Consider the following 23,498-nt stretch of genomic DNA (forward strand, 5'->3'; position numbering starts at 1 on the left):
CAGTTGGCGCTATAACAAGAGTTCTAAACCCAGCCATGTCACACCAGCGCTCTGCTGGAAGTCTACACAGTGCAATAACCACTCACCGAGCTGTCATGGAAAGCGTGCTGCTGACTCAGGCTTCAATCAGCTGCTTATTAGCCCTTTATCGCCGCTGGAGTTAATCTCAGTGGAATATACTATTGATTTTTGGGTACCGCAAGCCCTATAAGTGCAGGCCCAAGGACCAGGCGCGGTTCAGTGCGTGGCCGCGACCTGAAGCCGTCCTGTGGCTCCCTCACCCTCTGGTCACCATGACTTCCACTCCGGCCATCATCACCTTCATCATCACAGGGCTGATCGCTGAAGGTGAGGTTCCTCCTTCCGCCTCTTGTGGGGCCCTCACCACAAATCTTCGTCTCTTTCTTAATCCGCTGCACATACTTTTACCAAATCACACCAAAAGTTCACGCACATTCGATTGCCCAGATGATACTTAAAAACCTCAGTGACTGGGGTGAATAAAAAACACCCCCGCAGCATCCAATAGAAAAGGAGCATTCTGTCATTATCTGCAGATCACATACTGACAAAACTGATCACTACACCACACCTGATGCCTCACAGGTGTTAATGTGCTCAGTCTTACTGGAGCTTAACATATGGACCCTGCCAGGATGAAAGCCTACGATTCAGGCCTCTACCATCAGGTGATACAGAGATCTCTACAACACGTGCTTAGCCCATTCAGCTATCTTTCCAGCCCCTGTGTTACTGAGCAATCTGTTTTCATCCCGATACCGCAGCACAACCAAGAGCTGTGACGGGGCCTCCACATTATGTTGTTATTCTGATTTTTCGTGATTATTCACGGGGACGTTGCACCCACCTTGGTTCTGGGGTGTTGCCTTGAGTGGAGCTTGGACTGTAGCTTTTCGCAGGCAGTGTGTCTTGCCATTGCTGCATACAATAGAATATAATTTTACCTCGGGCAGCTGTTCTTCGGCATTAGCCATCTTCCAGCCTGACCTGCTGTCATTTGAAAGTACGGAACCCCCATCTGAGAGGTCTCGTTCTTTAACAAATTCACTTTTAAAGAACCTCAGTAAAATCAGTGCTTAATTTTTGTTCCTGGTGCGGGGCACCAGCACTTAGTTTGGAGGGCCGGCGTTTAGTTTTCTCTATCGGGCTTTTACAGAGCAAAAGACACTAAGGGGAAAGACAGAGGAAGAGAAAAATTAAAAATCGTCACAATGGGAGAAAGCAGAAATCTGCAAGAGTGAGCTGAAGGGGCAGGGAGTGGCTGTAAATGGATTAAAGAGGCCCCGAGATGGCTTCAAGTTACGCTGCCTCAGTATTATGTGCTGGCACACTTAAATGCATCAGCCTCGTGTTTCTGAGGAGGGCTTTGGGCACCGGCACGTTTTTATTTACAAATTAAGCGCAGAGTAAAATCCAACCACTTATATAGGCACTTAAACTGTAGTTGCCTTTGTGATGGAGATCTCACCATGCGCGTGAACACTCTCCAAGACACTTAAAAAATGGAAAGAAAGAAACTGAGAGTGACAGAAAGAGAGACTGACAAAGTGAGAGAGAAAGTGAGAGAGAAAGAGGGATGAAGGGGAGCATAGATAGGGAGGGGAAGGAAGAGGCAGAGAGACGGAGAGATTTCAAGAGGTAGAGATGAAAGAGGGGATAACACGCATTTGCAAAGCAACAGGTAAATGCATAACTGGACTTTTCTTGCCACATAAATTGATCAACCCTGCCACATAATTTGGGCCTCTCTGCCGCATAATTCCTGTGGCCCTGTATACACTTAAAGCACTTCCTTTACCTTCTCCCTCCACCTGCAGCAAAAAATGAAAATATTGCCATTTAGCATCCTAATTTAAATCTGCCGTGCTAATTAGACTAGAATACCACTTTCAGTGCCCACCATCGGAGTTGCTGGCTGACTAACAGAAACGATGGGGGAAGGCTAGGAGTAGAAATATTAAAAATAGCGGTTAATGTTTTGCTAAATAGTTGAAGCATCTTGGATGTTGTGACAGGGTGAGAATGCGTCTTGGGGAAGAGGCAACGCCAAACGGAGAGCGACAACACGAGCTTGAGTGTTTAAAGAGAGAAAATTAAAGCTATCTCATATTAAATAATCACTGCTTTTTGGAAACAGTGCTGTGACCGCATCGATTTGAAAGCAAAAAAAATATTGCACTTTTCAAAGGCAACAGAGTACTTTAGTAGGTGCAGATGACACTTAGTAAAAGATAGTTGCTGAAGTTGCTGAAGAAGGGTAGAGGAGGAGGCCGCAGGCATCTTTCTGTAGCAGCAAGCCTTCTGTCTCTGCTAAGCTCACTTGTAATTAAAGCGTTAACACTTAACACTGCCCTGCTGTGAGGAGGCAAAGGGGGTCATTCTGACCCCGGCCGGCGGCGGAAGCCGGCGGCCTGGCTGGGACCGCCAGAATACCGCTGCGCGGTCAAAAGACCGCCGCAGGTATTCTGGGTTTCCCGCTGGGTTGGTGGGCGACCGCCAGAAGGCCGCCCGCCAGCCCAGCGGGAAACACCCTTCCATGAGGATGCCGGCTCCGAATGGAGCCGGCGGAGTGGAAGGGGTGCGAAGGGTGCAGTTGCACCCGTCGCGATTTTCAGTGTCTGCATGGCAGACACTGAAAATCTTTGTGGGGCCCTGTTACGGGGGCCCCTGCAGTGCCCATGCCATTGGCATGGGCACTGCAGGGGCCCCCAGGGGCCCCACGCCACCCCATACCGCCATTCTGTTCCTGGCGGCCAAAACCGCCAGGAACAGGATGGCGGTATGGGGGTCGGAATCCCCATGGCGGCGCAGCAAGCTGCGCCGCCATGGAGGATTCCCCAGGGCAGCGGGAAACCAGCGGTACACCGCCGGTTTTTCGTTTCTGACCGCGGCTGTACCGCCGCGGTCAGAATGCCCATGGGAGCACCGCCAGCCTGTTGGCGGTGCTCCCGCGGTCGTTGGCCCTGGCGGATTTTACCGCCAGGGTCAGAATGACCCCGAAAGTATTCTGAGCCTGTGTCCCATAGGATCCAGTAATTAGTCTCATCCAGTGAAATGTGTAAATGCTGAAGGCATCCAAGACACTCACCACTGCCAGAAACAACGTGTGTTTCCAATCTAAAGCATTTGTTTTCCACCAAAGTTCATATTAACTACTTGGATGTATGTTCTTTTCAAATGAAATGTATAAACCTTCACCAAGAACAAACAAATACATTTTTAAAACTATATCCCTTGCTTTATCCAACAATAAAGCGAGCAAAAATGATTTTGTGTACTTACAATTGTAAATGCAAAGCAGCATTTGAGGCTTTTTTAAGAATCGTGTTTTAGATATAATTCATAGACAAAACAGCAATCCTTGTTTTCTACTGGCAAGCTTATGTTCTGGAGCCTCTACAAAGTATTTCTTTCCTTTCTGAATGTAAAACGCACAACCAATGTGAGTTTTCAAAAATGTCTACAATTCGCAGTGATGGAGGACCAGCAAAAAGAAAACAGTTTTGAAAGCTCACGTCGGGTGAATATTTTTTGGGTCAGAAATAAAAAAAAATGCTTTGTAAAGGCAAGAAAGGTGCACATTTTGCTGGGCACAAGGCACATATTGGAGAGGTGCACATTGAAAGAGGCATGCACAGATTTCAGAAAACAAGCTCGCAGCGAGCGAGCGCTTTTTAGCCAGGAAGCAGTTAGAACCAAAACACGCACACAGGACAGGAGCACGGAGACCGAGTCCCAGGAAAAACAAAACCTTTCTCAAAGTTTGCGTCGGGTGGGCGCTTTCTGGTCACTAAACAAAACACCATTCTTTGCTTTTCTAATCAACTTTATTATTGATTTGTGACCAGAAAGTGCTCACCCGAAGCAAACTTTGAATATTTGTTGTTGTGTTCTGGGTTCCTGACAAAGTGCCTGTGTCATATGTGTGTGTTTCTGTCTGAATTGCTTTTAGAAAATGTATAAATGTTTATCTCAAATCACCTAATTAAAAGGCCAACAACTGTTTGTGTTTTCATCCAAATGGTAAAAAAAACAAGCAGCGAAGAGTGAAGGTGGAGGTGGGGGGGATCATGGGGAGATTTAAGATTTAATAAAATGCCAGCAGCGATGTGTGGGAGGTGTTGGGTGGGGGGGGGAATGTCACGGGCAGATGAAGTGATTTAGGAATATAATTAAAATTAAGTAACTCTGCAGGCAGGGAGGGGATCCACAACAAGCTTGGAGAAAATAACTTAGCCTCTGGCTCAAAAAGCACTCGGAGCAACAGGAAAAAAAGTCCCTGACAAATTTGCTATAATGGGACAACTGAAGGGGTACAAGTACTATGGGCGTGCTCCGTGGGAGAAGACAAAGGCGGAGAAGGTGAGACAAAAAGGAAAGATTAACCACTTAGAAGCAAGGATTTTTAAAGGACACCAATATAAACTAATGAGAAGCAGTGTGTGTCCACCAAGAAGTACATACTAAAGTATATACAAGAAGTCTCAAATGATCGACCTAAAAAGAGGAGCGGTGGAGAGGGAAAGATGTATATATGTATGTAAGTGGAATTTCTAAAGAATGAACTTAGCCAAAGAGGCAGGCGACCGTTGTACAGGTTCAAAGGTAATCATAAGATCGGGTGATAGGGGAGGGAGCTGGTTATTGAGCGCTGCAGCTTTCTGATGTAGTTTCCTCTAAAGCGGCAAGTCTTCAACGCTTTCCTAAATTGGAGCAGCGTCGGGTGGTCCTGATGGATGCTGTCTTCAGTCTGATGGTGGCTTGGATGCCGGTGTGCTGAGAGTCCCAGGGATGGCGAGCTTGTCCCCAAGATAAGCAGAGGTGCTTTCAAGATGGCTTTGTAAATGATGCAGCTGTTTGTAAAGATGGTGTGGGCCGCCAAGGGGAGCCAATGGAGTTCCATCAGGATTGGGAGACGTGATCATATTTCTTCTGGCGCTGGATGAGAGATACTTTAGGGAGTAAGGTGCACTGAAGAGGTGCTGGTCTGGAGTCTGGGAGGCCCTGGAGCAGGGCATTACACCCTCCAGATGCAAGCAGAGGAGGGCCTGGACAGTTCTGTAGCTGCTTTCTGAAGGAAACAATTTCAATTTCTATGGGGAGAGAGCTGGTACCAGGCTGCCTTTGTGTTTTCAAGGTTCATTCTATTGAGCCAGGCTTGTACTATTTCCTGCTTATTGTTATTGGCAAATAACATTAAATCTGTCTTAGAATGACACAAATTCTGCCTTGGTGCACAGGGACAGTGAAAGAACAGTGGAAAAGAGCACAAGGAAAATGTGAGATGAAGGGATAGGGATGGAGTTAGTGAGAGGGAAGAGAAAGAAATATAGGAAAGAACAAGAGAAAGTCACAAAAAATAGAGTAGAGAAAAGAGTTTGAGTGATGGTCAGGAGAGAGAGTGCAACAGGAGAGAGAAAGATAGAACAATAGATGGAGGTACAGAACGTAAAAAGAAGAATAGGGAGATAGCAACCAGAGAGAAAGGGTGAATGATGGGGAGCAAGAGAGAAAAAGACTGGGAGAGAGAGGGAAAGAGAGAGAGAGAGAGAGAAAGAGAGGCAGAGAGAGAGAGAGAGAGAGAAAGACACAGAGAGAGAGAGAGAGAGAGAGAGAGAGAGAGAGAGAGAGAGAGAGAGAGAGAGAGAGAGAGAGGAGTAATAAACAGATAAGGAAAATGACCTACAAATAGAACAGAATCAAGAAAGAATGAAAGGGGAGGGAATATGAGCTCGAGAGGTGGATATAGAATGAGAGGAAAAGTCTAATAACGCCTAGGAGCGAGAGAGTTAGGGAAAACAGGAGAGAGATAGAGAGAGAGAGAAAGAGAGAGAGAGAGAGAGACGAGAAAAGTTTTGAAGAGAAGACCATATGAGACTTCTACATTGGAAAGGGTTTTCTCTAAAGTATGACTCCCTCAGTGGAACCCTGGATAAAACAGTTTGGTTCCTTGTCATAACTGATATTCCTGAAGCAGTGAATGTGGAGCTCTGTTGAAGCCAGTGATTATAACATGTGGAGCCCAAAAGGAAACATGTCCCTACTGGTGCTGTGCAAACAGGTACAGAAGATGGACACAAAGCCTTCCCACTATGTCACTGGAGAAGACTAGGTGGTGAGTTTGACTTCTAGGAAGGCTGACTCGGCCTGTCATCCTTCTAAGATCAATACGTTGAGTGTCGCTAACTAGGGTAATAGTGGCAACTGTTGTTTACAGCAATATGATGCACTGTATTAAAGCAAATAATTAGTATTTTTATTGTTGTTATTATGACCAGGACACCACCCATTGCAGCTTGGCAGTCACAATCTGCTCCAGTCCTAACAAATCAAGAGAAGTAGAAGAAATTCTTCCACCACAAAAAATATGCAACCCATAAACAATGTGATCAGAAATCCCAGCATAATGGAGGAACAGCACCAAACCTAAAGAAGCAGACGGGGTGGATTACCAGTGGCTGAGGCTGATTCAAACTCCTCATCCTTCTGTTTGTATACTTTAGCATGTCGCCCTATGTGGGATGGGCATGCCCAGACATGGGTCCTGTGCTTACTGTCTCACTGAAAGCAAGCTGTACCTGGCTGGTGAGCACTAACAAGGGTGAAACCAGTCTTGGGTTACCTGTGTTCTGGTTCAGGGAGGACCTGACCTGGCAGATCGTGCTGGACTGTTCCAAGTGGAGCAGGGACAATACTGGTTTGCATATTGATGGGCCCAAACTGAGGTGGCATGGTGGGTAAAATAAGGATGGACTGGGATGTGGACCTGAGTGATTACCAGTGGCTGAGATTAATTCAAGCGTTCCATCCATCACTTTGTTGTACACATTCAGGGCTGTGTTTTATAGAGTTAACTCAGCCATACGTAGTTGCACATCCAGCAACAGATCCAGACCAAACAGTGGCTCTGGAACTATTTCCAAGTGAGTGCTGGGCAACAACATTACCTGACTGAAGTCCTGCTGTTGTACTTTCAGTCCTGGTGTTCAGTTATCAATAGTGCAGCACTTGCAGTGGCACTAGTGCCCTGGAGGAGTGAGGGGCTCTCTGCACCCCGGTTAAGGCATTTTTATTCTATTAGGGTCACAGCCCCTGCCAAGACTCTGCTCAATGCTGCTGACATACATTAGGTGTTTCTTATTTACTTTCTGAAGTACATTAGTCTCTTTACTGCCCTATGTGTAGAAAACCCCTTGAAATACTTTCAACTCTACCTCATCAAGAGTGTCACCACTTAAAATGATAAAGTGCTCTAAATTTGCAGTCCAAGAAAGGAGCAGTAAACACAGTTCTGGTGCTCAAATAATTAGCAACAAACCACTAAGAAGGTTGCACGTCACATGACAGTCTGTACTCCATTGCCTTTTTACAATTAATTGCCCTGAACGATGTTTGAGGGTGCTGCAGTGGCCTCACCCCTCACCCCTGCTTCCAGAGCCACTGGTTATGCAACTAAACTAAGTTTAGAAAGTCACTGAGTTCATGGTCTCACGCACTGAGGCCCTCACCAGCACCCTCTCACTGACTACAATCTCACGCTTTCTGCACTCTGTGGAGGCAGCAAGTGTCTAGGATACAGCGCTTAATTTGTGAAAGAAAGAGTGCCGGAGCCCGAGGTTCTGTTCGGATGTTCCTTGATCCACTATCAGACACTCCCTGCCGCTTAATCACACTCTTGCAGGCTCCTGTATTCTCTCTCGGTGTCGGTTTTTCCATCATTCTCATTCTCTGCCTTTCAGATGTGAAGTCTCTACTGCGGGAAAGTAAGTGCTTGTCACAACAAAAAGGCCCAGCGCCCCCACTGGCAGCCACTGGCTCAATTAAGCATTGGGCTGTACTGCCCTTTCCTTCGGAAGAGTGCCACTATCACAGGAGCTGCCCACATGTCGTGAGCAGGCTCTCTCGGGACATGTGACAGCTGTCTGGCTCAGTCACAGTCAGTGCTGCCAAAAGGGAAGCTAATGAGGTAATCACTGTTTACAGGCCGCTCTGACACATCTGGGCCCAGCACTCACCCTTCCAGAGCCTGTGCAAAGAGATATGATCTCTTAAAAAAATGATCTCAGTTTATTGCAAGAACTCAAGGTCCGGCGTTTGTTTTAAGCATTTTGCTATCTTTAAATTTAACAATTTCCCTTTTTCGTATTAAGAAAATATTGATGTTCTCTGCTGTTTTATTCTTTTCAGTTTTCTTTTTGTCATGGTAAATCCACAAAATTACAACTTTGTGAACCCTGAGTTAAGAGTTTCACTCCTGCCCCCTGGAATGTATCACAAATGATTGTCGGTCATCGCATGCTATCCTCAAAGGCACCACACTGAGCCAAAAATATAAAGTATTATAAAAGTACAGTGCATGCCTTCTCAGGGCACTCTCTGCATTCTTCCATGGACTTCTGGCATCCCAAATAAGTACAAAGGTCTCTACTGGTTTGTCATGGAGCGAGGTACATGTTCATAAGTGCTGGTGTTGATCTATGCAGGGGTTTAAATGCCTTGTGAGTATGATGTGGTCTGGTGATTGGGGCAGATACATCAGGTTCGGTAACATAGGTACGAATGGTGTTTACTGGGCACTTCCTTGGGCAGCATTGTAACATGGCGGACGGGATATCCATCACGTTTGTGACAGAGTAACCTCCAAACTCTAACCCCGGCTCTAATTTTTATGGGCCAGGAATTATTGTTACCAGTGCTTTAAATGGAAAAATAAAAGTGCAGGTACTCTGTGATAGAGTACCTGCTTGTTTCTGAGAAGTGCCGGTACTCTCCAATTAAAAGAATTACGTTTATCTTGAAATATGCCGGTACTCTCCCTCTCAAAATAAAAAAGTGCCGGTACTCAGTACCGGAGAGTACTGGCCCATTTAAAGCACTGATTGTTACCAAGCCCGTCTGGATCTGAACTGGAATTAGAAAAGTTATGCGATGACTGAGGGAGATCCCGGCTAGATGGAGTGGAGGGTTCAGAACTTACCTGCAGGGATGTGAAATACATATGTTGATATGTGTGTTTTGGTATTTCTAAAGTGTGAACCTAGCTGGCTAAGAATGGGTCCAAAGTTGCCAACATGCACTGTAAGGAATAGTTGTCATTGCAGCCTGCTTCAAATGGGTGCATGCACCCGTTTTCCCTACAGGTCACCGCAGGAGGCTGGCCTGGTGTGTGGTGGGTACCTATGGTTCTTACACATTATACCAGGTCCATTTATCCCTTATTAATGTATGTATAAAACTAACCTCTTTCTAGCATAGTTACCCACACTTTTGGAATGGTTGTCAGTGTGTAATCGACTGTGTCTACTGGGATCCTGCTAATTAGGACCCCAGTAGTTATGCTTTCTCCCTTAAGTTATGGTTATAGGGTACTGGCAATCCACTATTCCACCCACAATTGGCAAACTGGAGCCCCTTTATAAGTCCCTAGTATTTGGTACCTAGGTACGCAGGGTATTGGGGTTCCAGGGGATCCCTATGGGCTGCAGCATTTCTTTTGCCACCCATAGGGAGCCCACGCAAAGGCCATTGCAGCCTGTGTGAAATGGTGCATGCACCCTTTCACTGCCATATACACTGCACCAGGTCACTTTATAAGTCATCCATATTGCAGGCCTTCCAACCCTGATGGGTGCAGAGTACCTGTGTGTGAGGGCACCCCTGCACTAGCAGAGGTGCCCCCACGACCTCCAGGACCATTTTACCAGAATTTGTGAGTGCGGGGATGACATTTTACACGTGTACTGTACAGAGGTCCCCACCTATATACAGCTTCACAATGGTAACTCCGAATATGGCCATGCTTGGTATCAAACATGTTGGCATCATACCCCAAGGCTGCAAGCATTGGTTGTATGATTCCATGCACTCTGGGGGCTCCTTAGAGGACCCCCAGTACTGCCATAACAATCTTTTGAGGATTTGAAGCCTCAGCTGCTGCCCCCTCACAGACAGGCTTCTGCCATCCTGTTGCTCAAGCAGATCAAGACCAGGAAGGCAGAACAAAGGATTTCCTTTGGGAGAGGGAGGTAACACCCTCTCCCTTTGGAAATATGTGTGGCTGGATTGGGAGGGGTAGCCTCCCCAAGTCAATGGTTTGCTTTGAAGGGCACATTTGGTGCATAAATCAGTCCACACCAGTTCAGGGACCCACAGTCCCCGCTCTAGCGTGAAACTGGACAATGGAAAGGGGGGGCACTCCCCTGTCCATCACCGCCCCAGGGGTGGTGCCCAGAGCTCCTGCAGAGGGTCCCTGGGTTCTGCCATATTTTTTCCAGGGTTGGAAGGAAACTCTGGGAGCATCTGAGTGACCAGCCCAATCAGGTGATGTCAGAGCCCCCTCCTGATAGGTGCTTACCTTCTTAGGTGACCAATCCCCCTTCCAGGTTATTTAGGTTGTCTCTCTTGGGTGGGTCCTCAGATTCAGCTTGCAAGATTCCAGCAGGACTCCTCTGCAACTTCTGCTTTGACTTCCGGCCACTGGAACCGAGACTGGACCCTTCAGAAACCAACAAACAATGCTACAACGAAGAAGACTCTTCTGCAACTTTGTTGCCAGGTCTCCTGCCAGCTTTGCAACATTTCCCTGGCCGTGCATCCTCAGAAGACAGCAACTCTTCAGCACGCACAAGTAGAAGAAGAAATCTCCCTTGGAGTGAAGGAATAACTTTCCTGCAACCGCAGGCACCTACAACAAGCAACGACCGGCTGTGTGGATCTCCTCTCATCTTCAGCTGCATGGATCCTGCATCACGGGTGGTTGTCCAGAGTAGTCCTCTTGGTCCTGTCTGCCAAATGTCCAACTTTGGTGGAGGTAAGCCTTGCCTCCCCAAGCAGGACAGTACCCCTCTGCACTGCTTCTTTTGCTGCTGCCAAGGCTTGTTTGCATCTCCTCCAAGGGATTTTCAGGTGATGTGTAGCTCCAGCCCACAGCACTCCATCCTGCAAAGCACAGCCTCCTGGAGTGTAAGTTCCTCTTTTGTAGTGCTGTGTGCGCTACTTCTGCTACTCATGTGTCCCCATCCTGTGGGACTCCTGTGGGTGTTGCCTCTGCTCCTGTAGACTCTCTGCAATGCTGAGGGTCCCCTGTAACTGTCCCTCCTTGGTTGAGTCCTCCTGGGCCTTGCAGGTCCCTGGCAGCACCACTTTTCCACTAACCACGCATTTGCCTTTGCCAAGGCTTGTTGGTGGAATTCCTGCACCGACACCCATCTGCAATCTTCCTTCCAGCGTGGGACTTCATCTGCATCCATCAGGAACTCTTCTCCGGCTCCAGGGCTGCAGTGCTGACCTGTTCTTCCTCACCGTCGACCACTACTGCATCCACAACTCGGGGGTAGTAGGTCCTACTCCTCCTGGACTCCACTGTCACTCTTGGACTTGGTCCCCTCTCTCCACAGGTCTTCTTTCTTCAGGAATCCACTGTGGTTTTCTTGCAGACTTGTCTGAGTATCTTCTTTTCCTCCTTTTGGGTTTGGGTTTGGGGAAAATCCAGTGTTTTATTCTTGATCGCTGGGTGGTACTGTGATACTTACCTCTGTGGTTTTCTAGTACTCCCAGCTCCCCTCTACACATTTTACTTAGCTAGGTGGGGGTACCTTATTTGCATTCCATTTTTTGAGTATATGGTTTCTGATCCACCTAGGTTCACTATTGGTTATTGCTATTTGCACAGTTTTCTAACCTTTTCTATGCCTGTTTCTGATTACTAGTGTATATATTTAGTGTACTACTTACCTCCTAAGGGTGGGTTACCTTTCTGGCATTTTTGTGGTGATTTGTTAAAATAAAAAAGTACCTTTATTTTTGTACAACAGAGTGCTTTCTTTCCTGTGTTTAAGTGCTGTGTGACTACAGTGGTATTGCATGAGCTTTGCATGTCTCCTAGATATGCCTTGGCTGCTCATCCACAGCTACCTGTAGAGAGCCTGGCTTCTAGACACTGACTACAGTACACTAAGAGGGGATACCTGGTATAAGGTGTAAGTATCATAGGTACCCACCACGCACCCGGCCAGCATCCTACACCCAGGTTGGGCTCATTCAGTACTATCATACAGCCCTGGATCTCCTCCATGTGAATGGTCTGATTTCAAGAAGAATTAAGGCCATTTGATCATTTTTGAGACTATGGAAGGGCCAAGAGGTGACCACTGAATTCGAAGAGGCACACATTTTTAATGTGTTAGGTGAAGTAAAATACTACTTAACAGACACAATCATTACATAAACTGGATTCTATCAATGAAATGGATTTAGTTTAACTGAAAAACGCTTTTTTGTCATTGGGTTGTGAAAACAAAGGGAGCAGAGAAATGTCTCTTCACCTAGGATGGCAAAACAATCCTGGCAATGGCTCTGTCAAGGAAAGTCCTGATCCCGATCAACCTATGCCTACATCTTGGTACAAATCAGGTTTTGTCCCTGGTCAGACCTATTCTTCTCAGGACCTCTGTATTACAAGATCCTCTGACTGTGGGCAGAAGAAAATCTACCCTGAAGCTTGACTATGCTAATACCCTATTCTTTGGCACACCCGTATTCATCAAACGCTAAGTACAGCTCATCTACAACGCTGTTGCAAGGCTTCTTTGTAAAATCATTCCTTCCAAAACCATGAAGGAGGTTGACACTTTACCTGCTGGAGAAAAAAAAACCCTTGCATGGGGAAAATCTTCCTTCCAAAACCATGAAGGAGGTTGACACTTTACCTGCTAGAGGAAACCTGCTTCTTTACCTGCTGAAAAAAAAAAATCCCCTTTGCCTGGGGGATTCCACCGTGTCTGATTCTGCGAGAAGTGCTTCACCAAGTACTTCTATGAAAGCAGCACAGCAAAAGACACATGGCTTTTCCAGAGATGGACTTAAGCCACCTCCTCAAAAGAAAAAAACTGGAGTCATCTTAGGAAAATACTCCAAAAAGGGATCAACCTCTGTGAAACATGTAAGTAGAAACTAACTGCATTGAGGCTGTGTCAGGTCTGCTATCCTCACTGTGTACAACAAAGCCTGCCTCATTAAAAAATATTAAGTTGTCTGCCATCTCATAAATGACCACTAGGATTTGATGATATTTCACCACAGGATAAACACCGTCACACTCTTGATGCTGGTGAATGTAATTTTCTTTTAATGGGAGTGCCCCCACTACCATCCCCACATGCATTTTGTTACCTACAACTGCAGCACTGTTTTATTAGGTGCTGCAATGCAGGTGCCAAAATGTCTGTCGGGATTGAAAAAGCAACTCAAATTGCACATACCATACCGACAACTCCTCCACTGTAACCTATGATGGAAGCTTGTTGACGGCGACCAAGAGTAACTTGGTCGCTGTCATGGATGGCCGAACCAAGCATATCTATCAACCCACTGTCAATGAGGAGTACTTCTGTGGTAACCCTATTGACAACAGACCTTTCCTCCTCGGTGTCTACAGAAATTCAATTTCCAGGAAAGTTATCTCCATGGGAAGTGACTACACACCTACCTACTCAGAAGTTATAGTCAGAAATTAAGGCAGGCATAAGGAGAACACCTTTCATACGGCGTACAGTCCTGTGCAACTTGATGTGCACCTTGCAAATGATTTTAAAGAGAAGACTGATGAGTAGACGGAATATCTAGAATATAAATACCTACCTCAGACCTTTATGGTAGAGTTGAGTACCATAAAATGGTTTCTCTGTCATCTTATAGTCATTAACACTTATAAAGTACCTACGGTGATGCAAGTATCTGTTCCATTCATGATGATGTTGCAACAAATCTGATTAAATCACACAACCTCACCTATTACAACTATGGAGATGACACCAGAATCACTTTCAAAATGGATAGACCTCTACAATCAGAGCTCAATGACACCTTTTGTGCCATAAACACATGAATGATGAATAACCATCTAAAGCTCAAGACTGCAAAGACAGAGATTGTGACTTACGGACAATGTCAAAAGTACAAGCCTATCAACATATGGCCTAAAGAACATCAAGCCCCTCCAACAACATCCAGAGAAGTTAGAAATCTAGTAGTAACCATAGATTCAGAGTTATCATTTATCCTGTATGACAGTGTAACAAAGAGTGCCTTCTACACAATGAAAACACTATGGGGGTTATTACAACTTTGGAGGAGGTGTTAATCCGCCCCAAATGTGACGAATATACCACCAGCCGTATTACGAGTTCCATAGGATATAATGGACTCGGAATACGGCTGGTGGTATATCCATCACTTTTCCGTCACTTTTGGGACGGATTAACACCTCCTCCAAAGTTGTAATAACCCCCTAAGTCACATCTTCCTATTTCCTGCATATCAATACAAACTGCAAGACATCCTCACACTCATAATCTACACGCTTGATAATGCCCATAGCCTATACTTTGATCATATGCAAAGTACAGCTCATCGAAAATGCTGCAAAAGGCTTCTTCTTCACTTTCACCCAAGAGAACGCATAACTCCAGTCCTACAATCACTCCACTAGCTACTATAACTAAAGGGCAATGTTCAAAGCACTCTGCACTGCCCACAGAGACTCCCATGGAAAAGGACCACTATACCTACAAGTTAGATTCAAGCAACACAAACAAAACTGGACACTGCGTTCCAGGCTTGCACCACTTATTATCTTACCAACTTATTATAGGAAATTTGTGGGAGGCACTGCTTTCTCATAGCAAACTACCAACCACTGGAACACTTTGCAAGCCAACATTTAAAGCACCCAGGAGCATATACCATTTTGAAGAATGTTGAAAATATCACAGCAACAGAGTCCAGAAAACAGTTGCACCCTCAAGTGCAATTTTCAGCTTACAACCCACAGATTGCAAACAACTCAACCGGGCTATGTACTTGCACATATATCAGTTATGGCCCATATTAATACTAAACCATAATGCACATCAGTCAGCAACAAACTATAACATTTACCACTTGAATTCACTTAGGGCAGTGGTTCCCAACCTTTTGACTTCTGTGGGCCACCACCTTCTGATTACTGGAACCCAGGGACCCCCACAATATAATTATTAGAATCTCAGGGACCCCATACGGAGTCAATAATGGAAGCCAGGGACCCCAGCCTAAGCATGATTTGACCTGCACAATAGTACACAACAAAATACAGAAACTAGCATCCCATCAAACACATACACAAATGATAACACATTTTATAGGCATCACCAAATAAACATGGCATAGAATAACTGTTGAGATCTGACACACATTGCTGAACAGGTCAGAGAATGTTAATGCAGTCCACCACTGCAGGTGCCAAATATCTACAAAATCTAACTGCTTCTTTACATTTCAGAATGACACTCGCATATGGAATGATGAAAAATGCCCATCCCAACAGATCTCCGCACTTCGCTCCCTCCAACAAAGACCAGCTCAAGGACACAACTATACACAAAATCTCAGATTTGACAAACCAGTGCAGTAACCAGCTAAGCAGACTATATCATACAAAATACCATTGAGGGACCTGCAGAGCTGTTCAAAGCTACCTGCATTCTGAAAATTATAAAATTGTGTGCCGGGCTCTCACACGTTATCATCCAACTTACTGCTATGCACTACGTTTGACAACACAATAACCTCAACTTGGTGGTCATCACACACAACATGAAAACACTTCTCATATCTGATCAAAACAAAGAGAGCATCATTCTAACCACACACCCTGCACAGTATAGCATACTGCTTATGCAAGCACCTCACAAATGGGTAGTAAGTGCTATATAAATGCTGCAATACACTACAATAATCCTTATGGTCAGATGTAGGCCCTGGCGGAGGGGATTACTCAGTCACAAATGTGACGAATATCCCATCTGCTGTATTACGATCCCATAATATCCTATGGAGATCCTATTACGGCGGCGAGGATATCTGTCACATTTGTGATGAAGTAATCCCTCCGCCAGTATCTAAATCAGGACCTAAGTTCTGGTCCGAACCTGGTAAATCTACAATTACTTAGGACCAAATTAAGGCTGTTTCCTGGTCTTGTCTTCACAGAGCCAAGTACTCTCCCGAACTTCGTACCACAACTTCACACATATAAATGTGCAGATTTGAGCCATGGCACCATTTACCCTCAACCAACTACATCCTGGCATAAGCCTTGCCACCCTACATCTACACAGGACCAGGTAAAGTGACTCTCCTGGACACACCCTCACATAAGAAAGTACTGTTCTGGGCCTTGGCGCCATAACCCACATGCACTAAAAATGCAGATCTTGTCATGGTTCCATGACCAAGTGCATCTAAGAGCCTATTCAACACATACTCACACAAAATCAAACAGATCTGTTCATGGTCAAACTGAACCTTAAAAACATTAAGGACACATCTGATCCCTTGAAGCATGAACTCACACATTTTACAGAACAAATGAGAGCACTAACAACACAAACTCACATATGTCACAGAAACATCTGAGCATGGCCTCCGTAAACCAAACCGAATCAGATTGCTTGCTGGTCACCATATATTTTCATTCACCAAATACACATTTAAACACGTTTATTATAAATTTGTTTTTAACCAAGTGTAAATCTCTACTGGGTCACCATAAAATCTCACAAACCCAACAATCTGATCTCTGTCTGCTCATTGAAGAATCTGACTCATCAAACTACACATCCTTGCCTGGACATCACCACAAACTCACAATCAACCAAGTACAGACCTCTGTACCAGTCACCAAAAGCTCTCATTCACCCAAGCACAAATCTCTTCCTCGTCACCACATACTCACTTGGCCAAGAAACAGATCTCTGCCTAGTCAACATAAACTCACATTAAACCAAGAGAAGATCTCTCTCCAGTCACCATAAACACTCACTCAAGTACTTATCTCTGCCTGGACACCATAAATACTCACTCACCCAAGGGTCAATCTAGGCTTGGTCAGCATAAATGTGTACATCTCTAAGATGTTTTCAAAGTAACTAACAAACAAATTGTATGTAGCGCCTGACGCTTATCAGTAAAGAGAAAGGATTATGGGAAAGACCATGGCCACTGGGATTTAGTGTAGGAAGGTAGCCTCTTTCTAGCCTTGTTACTCCCACTTTTGACCAGTTTGTGAGTATATGTCAGGGTGTTTTTACTGTCTCACTGGGATCCTGCTAGCCAGGGCCCAGTGCTCATAGTGAAAACCCTATGTTGTCAGTGTGTTTGATATGTGTCACTGGGATCCTGCTAGCCAGGACCCCAGTGCTCATATGTTTGTGGCCTATATGTGTTCCCTGTGTGGTGCCTAACTGTATCACTGAGGTTCTGCTAACCAGAACCCCAGTGTTTATGCTCTCTCTGCTTTTAAAATTGTCACTGCAGGCTAGTGACTAATTTTACCAATTCTAATTGGCACACTGGAACACCCTTATAATTCCCTAGTATATGGTATCTAGGTACCCAGGGTATTGGGGTTCCAGGAGATCCCTATGGGCTGCAGCATTTCTTTTGCCACCCATAGGGAACTCAGACAATTCTTACACAGGACTGCCACTGCAGCCTGAGTGAAATAACGTCCACGTTATTTCATAGCCATTTTCACTGCACATAAGTAACTTATCAGTCACCTATATGTCTAACCCTCACTTGGTGAAGGTTAGGTGCCAAGTTACTTAGTGTGTGGTCACCCTGGCACTAGCCAAGGTGCCCCCACATTGTTCAGGGCAAATTCCCCAAACTTTGTGAGTGCAGTGACACCATTACACATGTGCACTACACATAGGTCACTACCTATGTGTAGCGTCACAATGGTAACTCCGAACATGGCCATGTAACATGTCTAAGATCATGGAATTGTCACCCCAATACCATTCTGGTATTGGGGGCACAATTCCATGATCCCCCGGGTCTATAGCACAGAACCCTGGGACTGCCAAACTGCCTTTCCGGGGTTTCCACTGCAGCTACTGCCAACCCGTCAGACAGGTTTCTGCCCCTCTGGGGTCTGGGCAGCCCAGGCCCACTAAGGCAGAACAAAGGATTTCCTCTGAGAGAGGGTGTTACACCCTCTCCCTTTGGAAATAGGTGTGAAGGGCTGGGAGGAGTAGCCTCCCCCAGCCTCTGGAAATGCTTTGATGGGCACAGATGGTGCCCATCTCTGCATAAGCCAGTCTACACCAGTTCAGGGATCCCTCAGCCCTGCTCTGGCGCAAAACTGGACAAAGGAAAGGGGAGTGACCACTCCCCTGATCTGCACCTCCCAGGGGAGGTGCCCAGAGCTCCTCCAGTGTGTCCCAGACCTCTGCCATCTTGAATTCAGAGGTGTTGGGGGCACACTGGACTGCTCTCAGTGGCCAGTGCCAGCAGGTGATGTCAGAGACCGCTTCTGATAGGTTCTTACCGCTCTTGGTAGCCAAACCTCCTTTCTTGGTAGCCAAACCTCCTTTTCTGGCTATTTAGGGTCTCTCCTCTGGGGTAGTCTGCAGATAACGAATGCAAGAGCTCACCAGAGTTCCTCTGCACTTCCCTCTTCGACTTCTGCCAAGGATCGACCGCTGACTGCTCCAGGACGCCTGCAAAACCGCAACAAAGTAGCAAGACGACTACCAGCAACATTGTAGCACCTCATCCTGCTGGCTTTCTCGACAGTTTCCTGGTGGTGCATGCTCTGAGGGTTGTCTGCCTTCACCCTGCACTGGAAGCCAAGAAGACATTTCCTGTGGGTCTTCCCCCTGCTAATGCAGGCAACAAACTTCTGCATCAACGGTCCTCTGGGTCCCCTCTCATCCTGACGAACGTGGTCCCTGGAACACAGGAGCTGGGTCCAAGTGTCTTCCACAGTCCAGTGGCCCTTCTGTCCAAATTTGGTGGAGGTAAGTCCTTGCCTCCCCACGCCAGACAGCAAACCTGTGTACTGTGTGATTTGCAGCTGCTCCGGCTTCTGTGCTCTTCTCCAAGGATTCCTTTGTGCACAGCCTAGCCTGGGTCTCCAGCACTCCGTCCTGCAGTGCTCAACCTGCTGAGTTGGACTCCGACGTCATGGGACCCTCCTTTTGTGACTCTGAGTTCACAGATCTTCTAAGTGTCTGTTCCGGTACTTCTGCGGGTGCTGCCTGCTTCTGTGGGGGCTCTCTGAGTTTCTGAGCGCCCCCTCTGTCTCCTCCTCCAAGGGGTGACATCCTGGTCCTTCCTAGTCCCCAGCAGCACCCAAAATCCTCAACTGCGACTCTTGCAGCTAACAAGGCTTGTTTGCGGTAATTCTGCCTGGAAACACTTCTGCAACATCGAGCCCGCTGTGGGACATCTTCCATCCAAAGGAGAAGTTCCTAGTCCTTTTTGTTGTTGCAGAATCTTTGGCTTCTTCCACCCGGAGGCAGCCCTTTTGCTCCTTCATCCGGGGTTTTCTTGGCTCCTGCCCCTGCTGGACACTATCATGACTCTTGGACTTGGTCCCCTTGCTTTACAGGTCCTCAGGTCCAGGAATCCGTCTTCAGTGTTTTGCTGGTGTTTGTGGTTCTTGCAGAATCCCCCTATCACGACTATTGTGTCTTTCTGGTGTAGTAGGGTAACTTTACTCCTACTTTCTAGGGTCTTGGGGTGGGGTATCTTGGACACCCTTACTGTTTTCTTACAGTCCCATTGACCCTCTACAACCTCCCATAGGTCTGGGGTCCATTTGTGATTCGCATTCCACTTTTGGAGTATATGGTTTGTGTTGCCCCTAGACCTATGTTTACCTATTGCATCCTATTGTGATTCTACATTGTTTGCACTACTTTTCTTACTGTTACTTACCTGTTTTGGGTTTGTGTACATATAACTTGTGTATATTACTTACCTCCTAAGTGAGGGTATTCTCTGAGACAGTTTTGGCATATTGTCACTTAAATAAAGTTCCTTTATTTTTGGTAACTCTGAGTATTGTGTTTTCTTCTGATATTGTGCTATATGATATAAGTGGTAAAGTAGAAGATTTGCATGTCTCCTAGTTCAGCCTAAGCTGCTTTGCCATAGCTACCTTCTATCAGCCTAAGCTGCTAGAAACACCTCTTCTCCACTAATAAGGGACAACTGGACCTGGCACATAGTGTAAGTACCACAAGATACCCACTATAAGCCAGGCCAGCCTCCTACATTTAGCATCTGTATTTTTTCTTGGATAAAGAGTAATGAACTCCACCATGTCACTCCTGAGCATTGCCAAAAGTCCACTCGTAGGCCCGGTCACAAGCAGCACGAGGGTAGGAGGTTTTTACCTTCACGGAGATGTGCTATTCACTGGTCACTGGACCACCTGACATTTTGTCGTCACCTGACACCATGAGGTCATCTGACACCGTGACGTCACCTGACTCCGTGGCTTGAGGAATTTACTGGAAACGCGGGATTGCATGGACTGGGCATTGGGTGTGTCCTTGGGAAGCTGGTAGGGTGGGCTTCGCGTTGGTTACAGTGGGGCGGTTTTGTAGCAGTGCAGCAGTTTTAAAAGCACTGCAGAATTCGTTGTGTATCCAACAGTTTTCAGGCAACAATAAAAGTGCAAAGATTACTCTGGTGATTAATGTACCTGCTGGACAGTGATGGAGTTTTGTCCAGAGGCAGTTTTGACCCATCTAAGGTACCATAGATGCCTGCTGCAAAAGAAGTGTACAGTAGCTCACAGAACAGTATTTTATGTACAATGCTCAGTGGGCTACTTCTTTTGTCTCAGAGATACTTCTGTTACTGTGCAGTTCATAAGTTACAGCCATAACCTAGCTCAGTGAGCTATGACCTGCCATCAAAGAGCTGCCTGCAGACTGCATGGTACAGGTTAGAAAGTTATGTTTTGTTCCATGTCTTTGATTATCCTAATTTTGCTAAAAAGGGTTTGTTTGGGTAGAAATATTTTTTTAGTAAAGTCACACTTGTGTTAGGTTCTGAATCCTGAATTTATGCTTCCACAGACCAAGCACCCTTCCCTGGTAACACAAACTAAATCCATGGGAAAAAGGGACTAGGGAGAGATGAAAGGGACTGTTAGAGGGTGATTGTGATAGAATCACTGAAGATCCCCGAACGAGCACATTTGAACATATGATGTAAAATGTGTTGTAGAATGTACCGTTTTTGCAATTTTTCCCAATTTTTCTTGGGGCGGGGGGCTCTAAACCCCGTTCTTCTGGTCAGGCACCCTGCGGGGCTGGTCTGACAGCATTTGCCACGGCTGCTTTGGGTTCCCAGTCCCGCCGTGTTCACTGGGTCCTGTGTATTCCCCCCTGTGAAGAGTTCACACTCAGACATAGTGCATGACATGCACAAACCTAAGGCTAGGCACCGCGTGCCCCGGTAGTTACCAGACAGTGGTTCTCCCTAGTAGATTGTTTGACGGAATATTACAACACTGCAGCATTTATCACGCCCAACAATCAGACCAAATGCAGTAAACGCCGCATTGCTTGGAATCCAAACCTGTGATCGGATTTCACCTTCCATGTGTGTTCAAGGCCGCGGAGTATGAGAACCGTCACGGAAACTCTTGTTCTGAACCAGGCGTCAATTAGAGCCGGCCCTTTAGCACCGCCGAATCTAATCTCACAAGAAACACAATATTGATTATTTGGTCCCAGAAACTATGTTAGATTAAACTCAAACATAACTCTCAGCGCGCGGCAGCCATGGGCTCCCTAAGTGGCTCTCCCCATGGGGCTAATTCTGGCCATCGCCAGCATCGCCACCTTGGCCTTCTTGTGGGTCTTGGGGTGGGTGGGGGCTGGGACGTGGCGAGGAGCCCACTCTGCCGTGCAGGCTCCAGACCCAACCCGACCTACATCCAGGTCACGTTCAGGACGGGGAGAATTCCTTCACTTTGCCGCCCCCCTTCGGCGTCCCTCTTCATATCGCGTTTGGCAGAAGTTGAGGAAAAGTCTCAGGGACCGAATTTTTTAATGTTTAACTTTTTCCTGATTCTGCTGCAATCCACACGGGTCACATGTGTCTCCCTCATCAAGTGCCAGGCAGGGATGGGACCACCAGCCTCAGGGATGGGTAGATCATGGCTCTAGAAGAGGTCTGCAAATTGGATCAACTTACTCCCTGCTCCTGGCAGCTGGGAGTGAAATGACTTCTTAGGGAGTAAAAAAAGCGGATCTCGTGATTGGAGTTTTTGTCCACAGCCAGCAAAAGAAAAACTATGGCCCTGATTCTGATTCTGGCGGGCGGCGGAGGCCGCCCGCCAGAATTCAGCCCTCCATAATACCGCTCCGCGGTCAAAAGACCGCGGAGGGTATTATGAGTTTTTCCCTGGGCTGGCGGGCGGTCTCCAAAAGACCACCCGCCAGCCCAGGGAAAAACTCCCTTCCCACGAGGATGCCGGCTCGTAATCGAGCCGGCGGAGTGGGAAGGTGCGACGGGTGCTGTTGCACCCGTCGCGTATTTCAGTGTCTGCTAGGCAGACACTGAAATACTTTGCGGGGCCCCCAGGGGCCCCACGGCACCCCCTACCGCCATCCTGTTCATGGCGGGTTTCCCGCCATGAACAGGATGGCGGTAGGGGCTGTCAGAATCCTCATGGCGGCGGAGCGCGCTCCGCCGCCATGAAGGATTCCCCCGAGCAGCGGTAAGTCGGCGGGAGCCCGCCGACTTGCCGCTTCTGACCGCGGCTGAACCGCCGCGGTCAGAATGCTCGTGGGAGCACCGCCAGCCTGTTGGCGGTGCTCCCGTGGTCGGTGGCCCTGGCGGCCACCGGCCGCCAGGGTCAGAATTACCCCCTATATGTTTATTTATTTAAATATTTAACGAGGGGTATTTATTTGATACCTTCCACGTTTTTCTTTGTAGCTACAAACAAATGTCAAATAAACATTATAAATTAATGTCAATAAAACACCTTGAACCAGCAAAGGCAGTGTGGCTCCTCGTTGCTTATTACTGGCAATGTCACTGACCAACTCTAGGATCTGTACTTACCTGTAGACACGTACCTGTTTGTTGTTTTTGTTGTCCAAATTCTAGCTGTGATATGTTTTGAGGTCGATATTCTGGCATACAACACAACCCACGTTTTGAGGGTGTTTGGCCTGTGGTTGGTTTTCAGATTTTGGGCCTGATTACAACTTTGGAGGACGGTGGTAATCCGTCCCAAAAGTGACGGATCTACCACCTACGGTATTACGAGTCCATTATATCCTATGGAACTCGTAATACGGTAGGTGGTATATCCGTCACATTTGGGACGGATTAACACCGTCCTCCAAAGTTGTAATCAGGCCCTTTATGTTTTTTGCATCTGTCCGTAAAAAGGGTGTTTTTCCAGTGGGTTTGATGTGGATTCTAGCAGTACTAGTTCAGATGTGCAGACGGAGAAGGATTCTATTCCAAGAAGCGGGACAGAATCGGAGTATTAGTGGAGAGGGCACAGTGGCAACATGCCTAGGCTTGTGAGGGCCGTACTGAACCCCAAATTAATCTAGCTGTTTTTCCTCCCCGGGGACGGAGATATTTTCTATCTCTACAAAAATGGTCCT

General features: G+C 46.6%; 1 protein-coding gene across 1 annotated transcript in view; it reads left to right on the plus strand.

Annotated features, from left to right (window-relative positions):
* Window positions 1–254: 254 nt before the first annotated feature.
* LOC138247449 (phospholipase A2 inhibitor NAI-like) overlaps window positions 255–23,498 on the plus strand; it is a 69,280-nt gene continuing 46,036 nt past the window's right edge. The window contains exon 1 of the mRNA XM_069202075.1: window positions 255–348. Within this exon, the coding sequence (XP_069058176.1) occupies window positions 294–348 (55 nt within the window). The 5' untranslated portion in view covers window positions 255–293. The remainder of the gene's footprint in view (window positions 349–23,498) is intronic.

The sequence above is a fragment of the Pleurodeles waltl genome, chromosome 7 (genome assembly GCF_031143425.1).
Source record: "Pleurodeles waltl isolate 20211129_DDA chromosome 7, aPleWal1.hap1.20221129, whole genome shotgun sequence".
Taxonomy (NCBI): Eukaryota; Metazoa; Chordata; class Amphibia; order Caudata; family Salamandridae; genus Pleurodeles; species Pleurodeles waltl.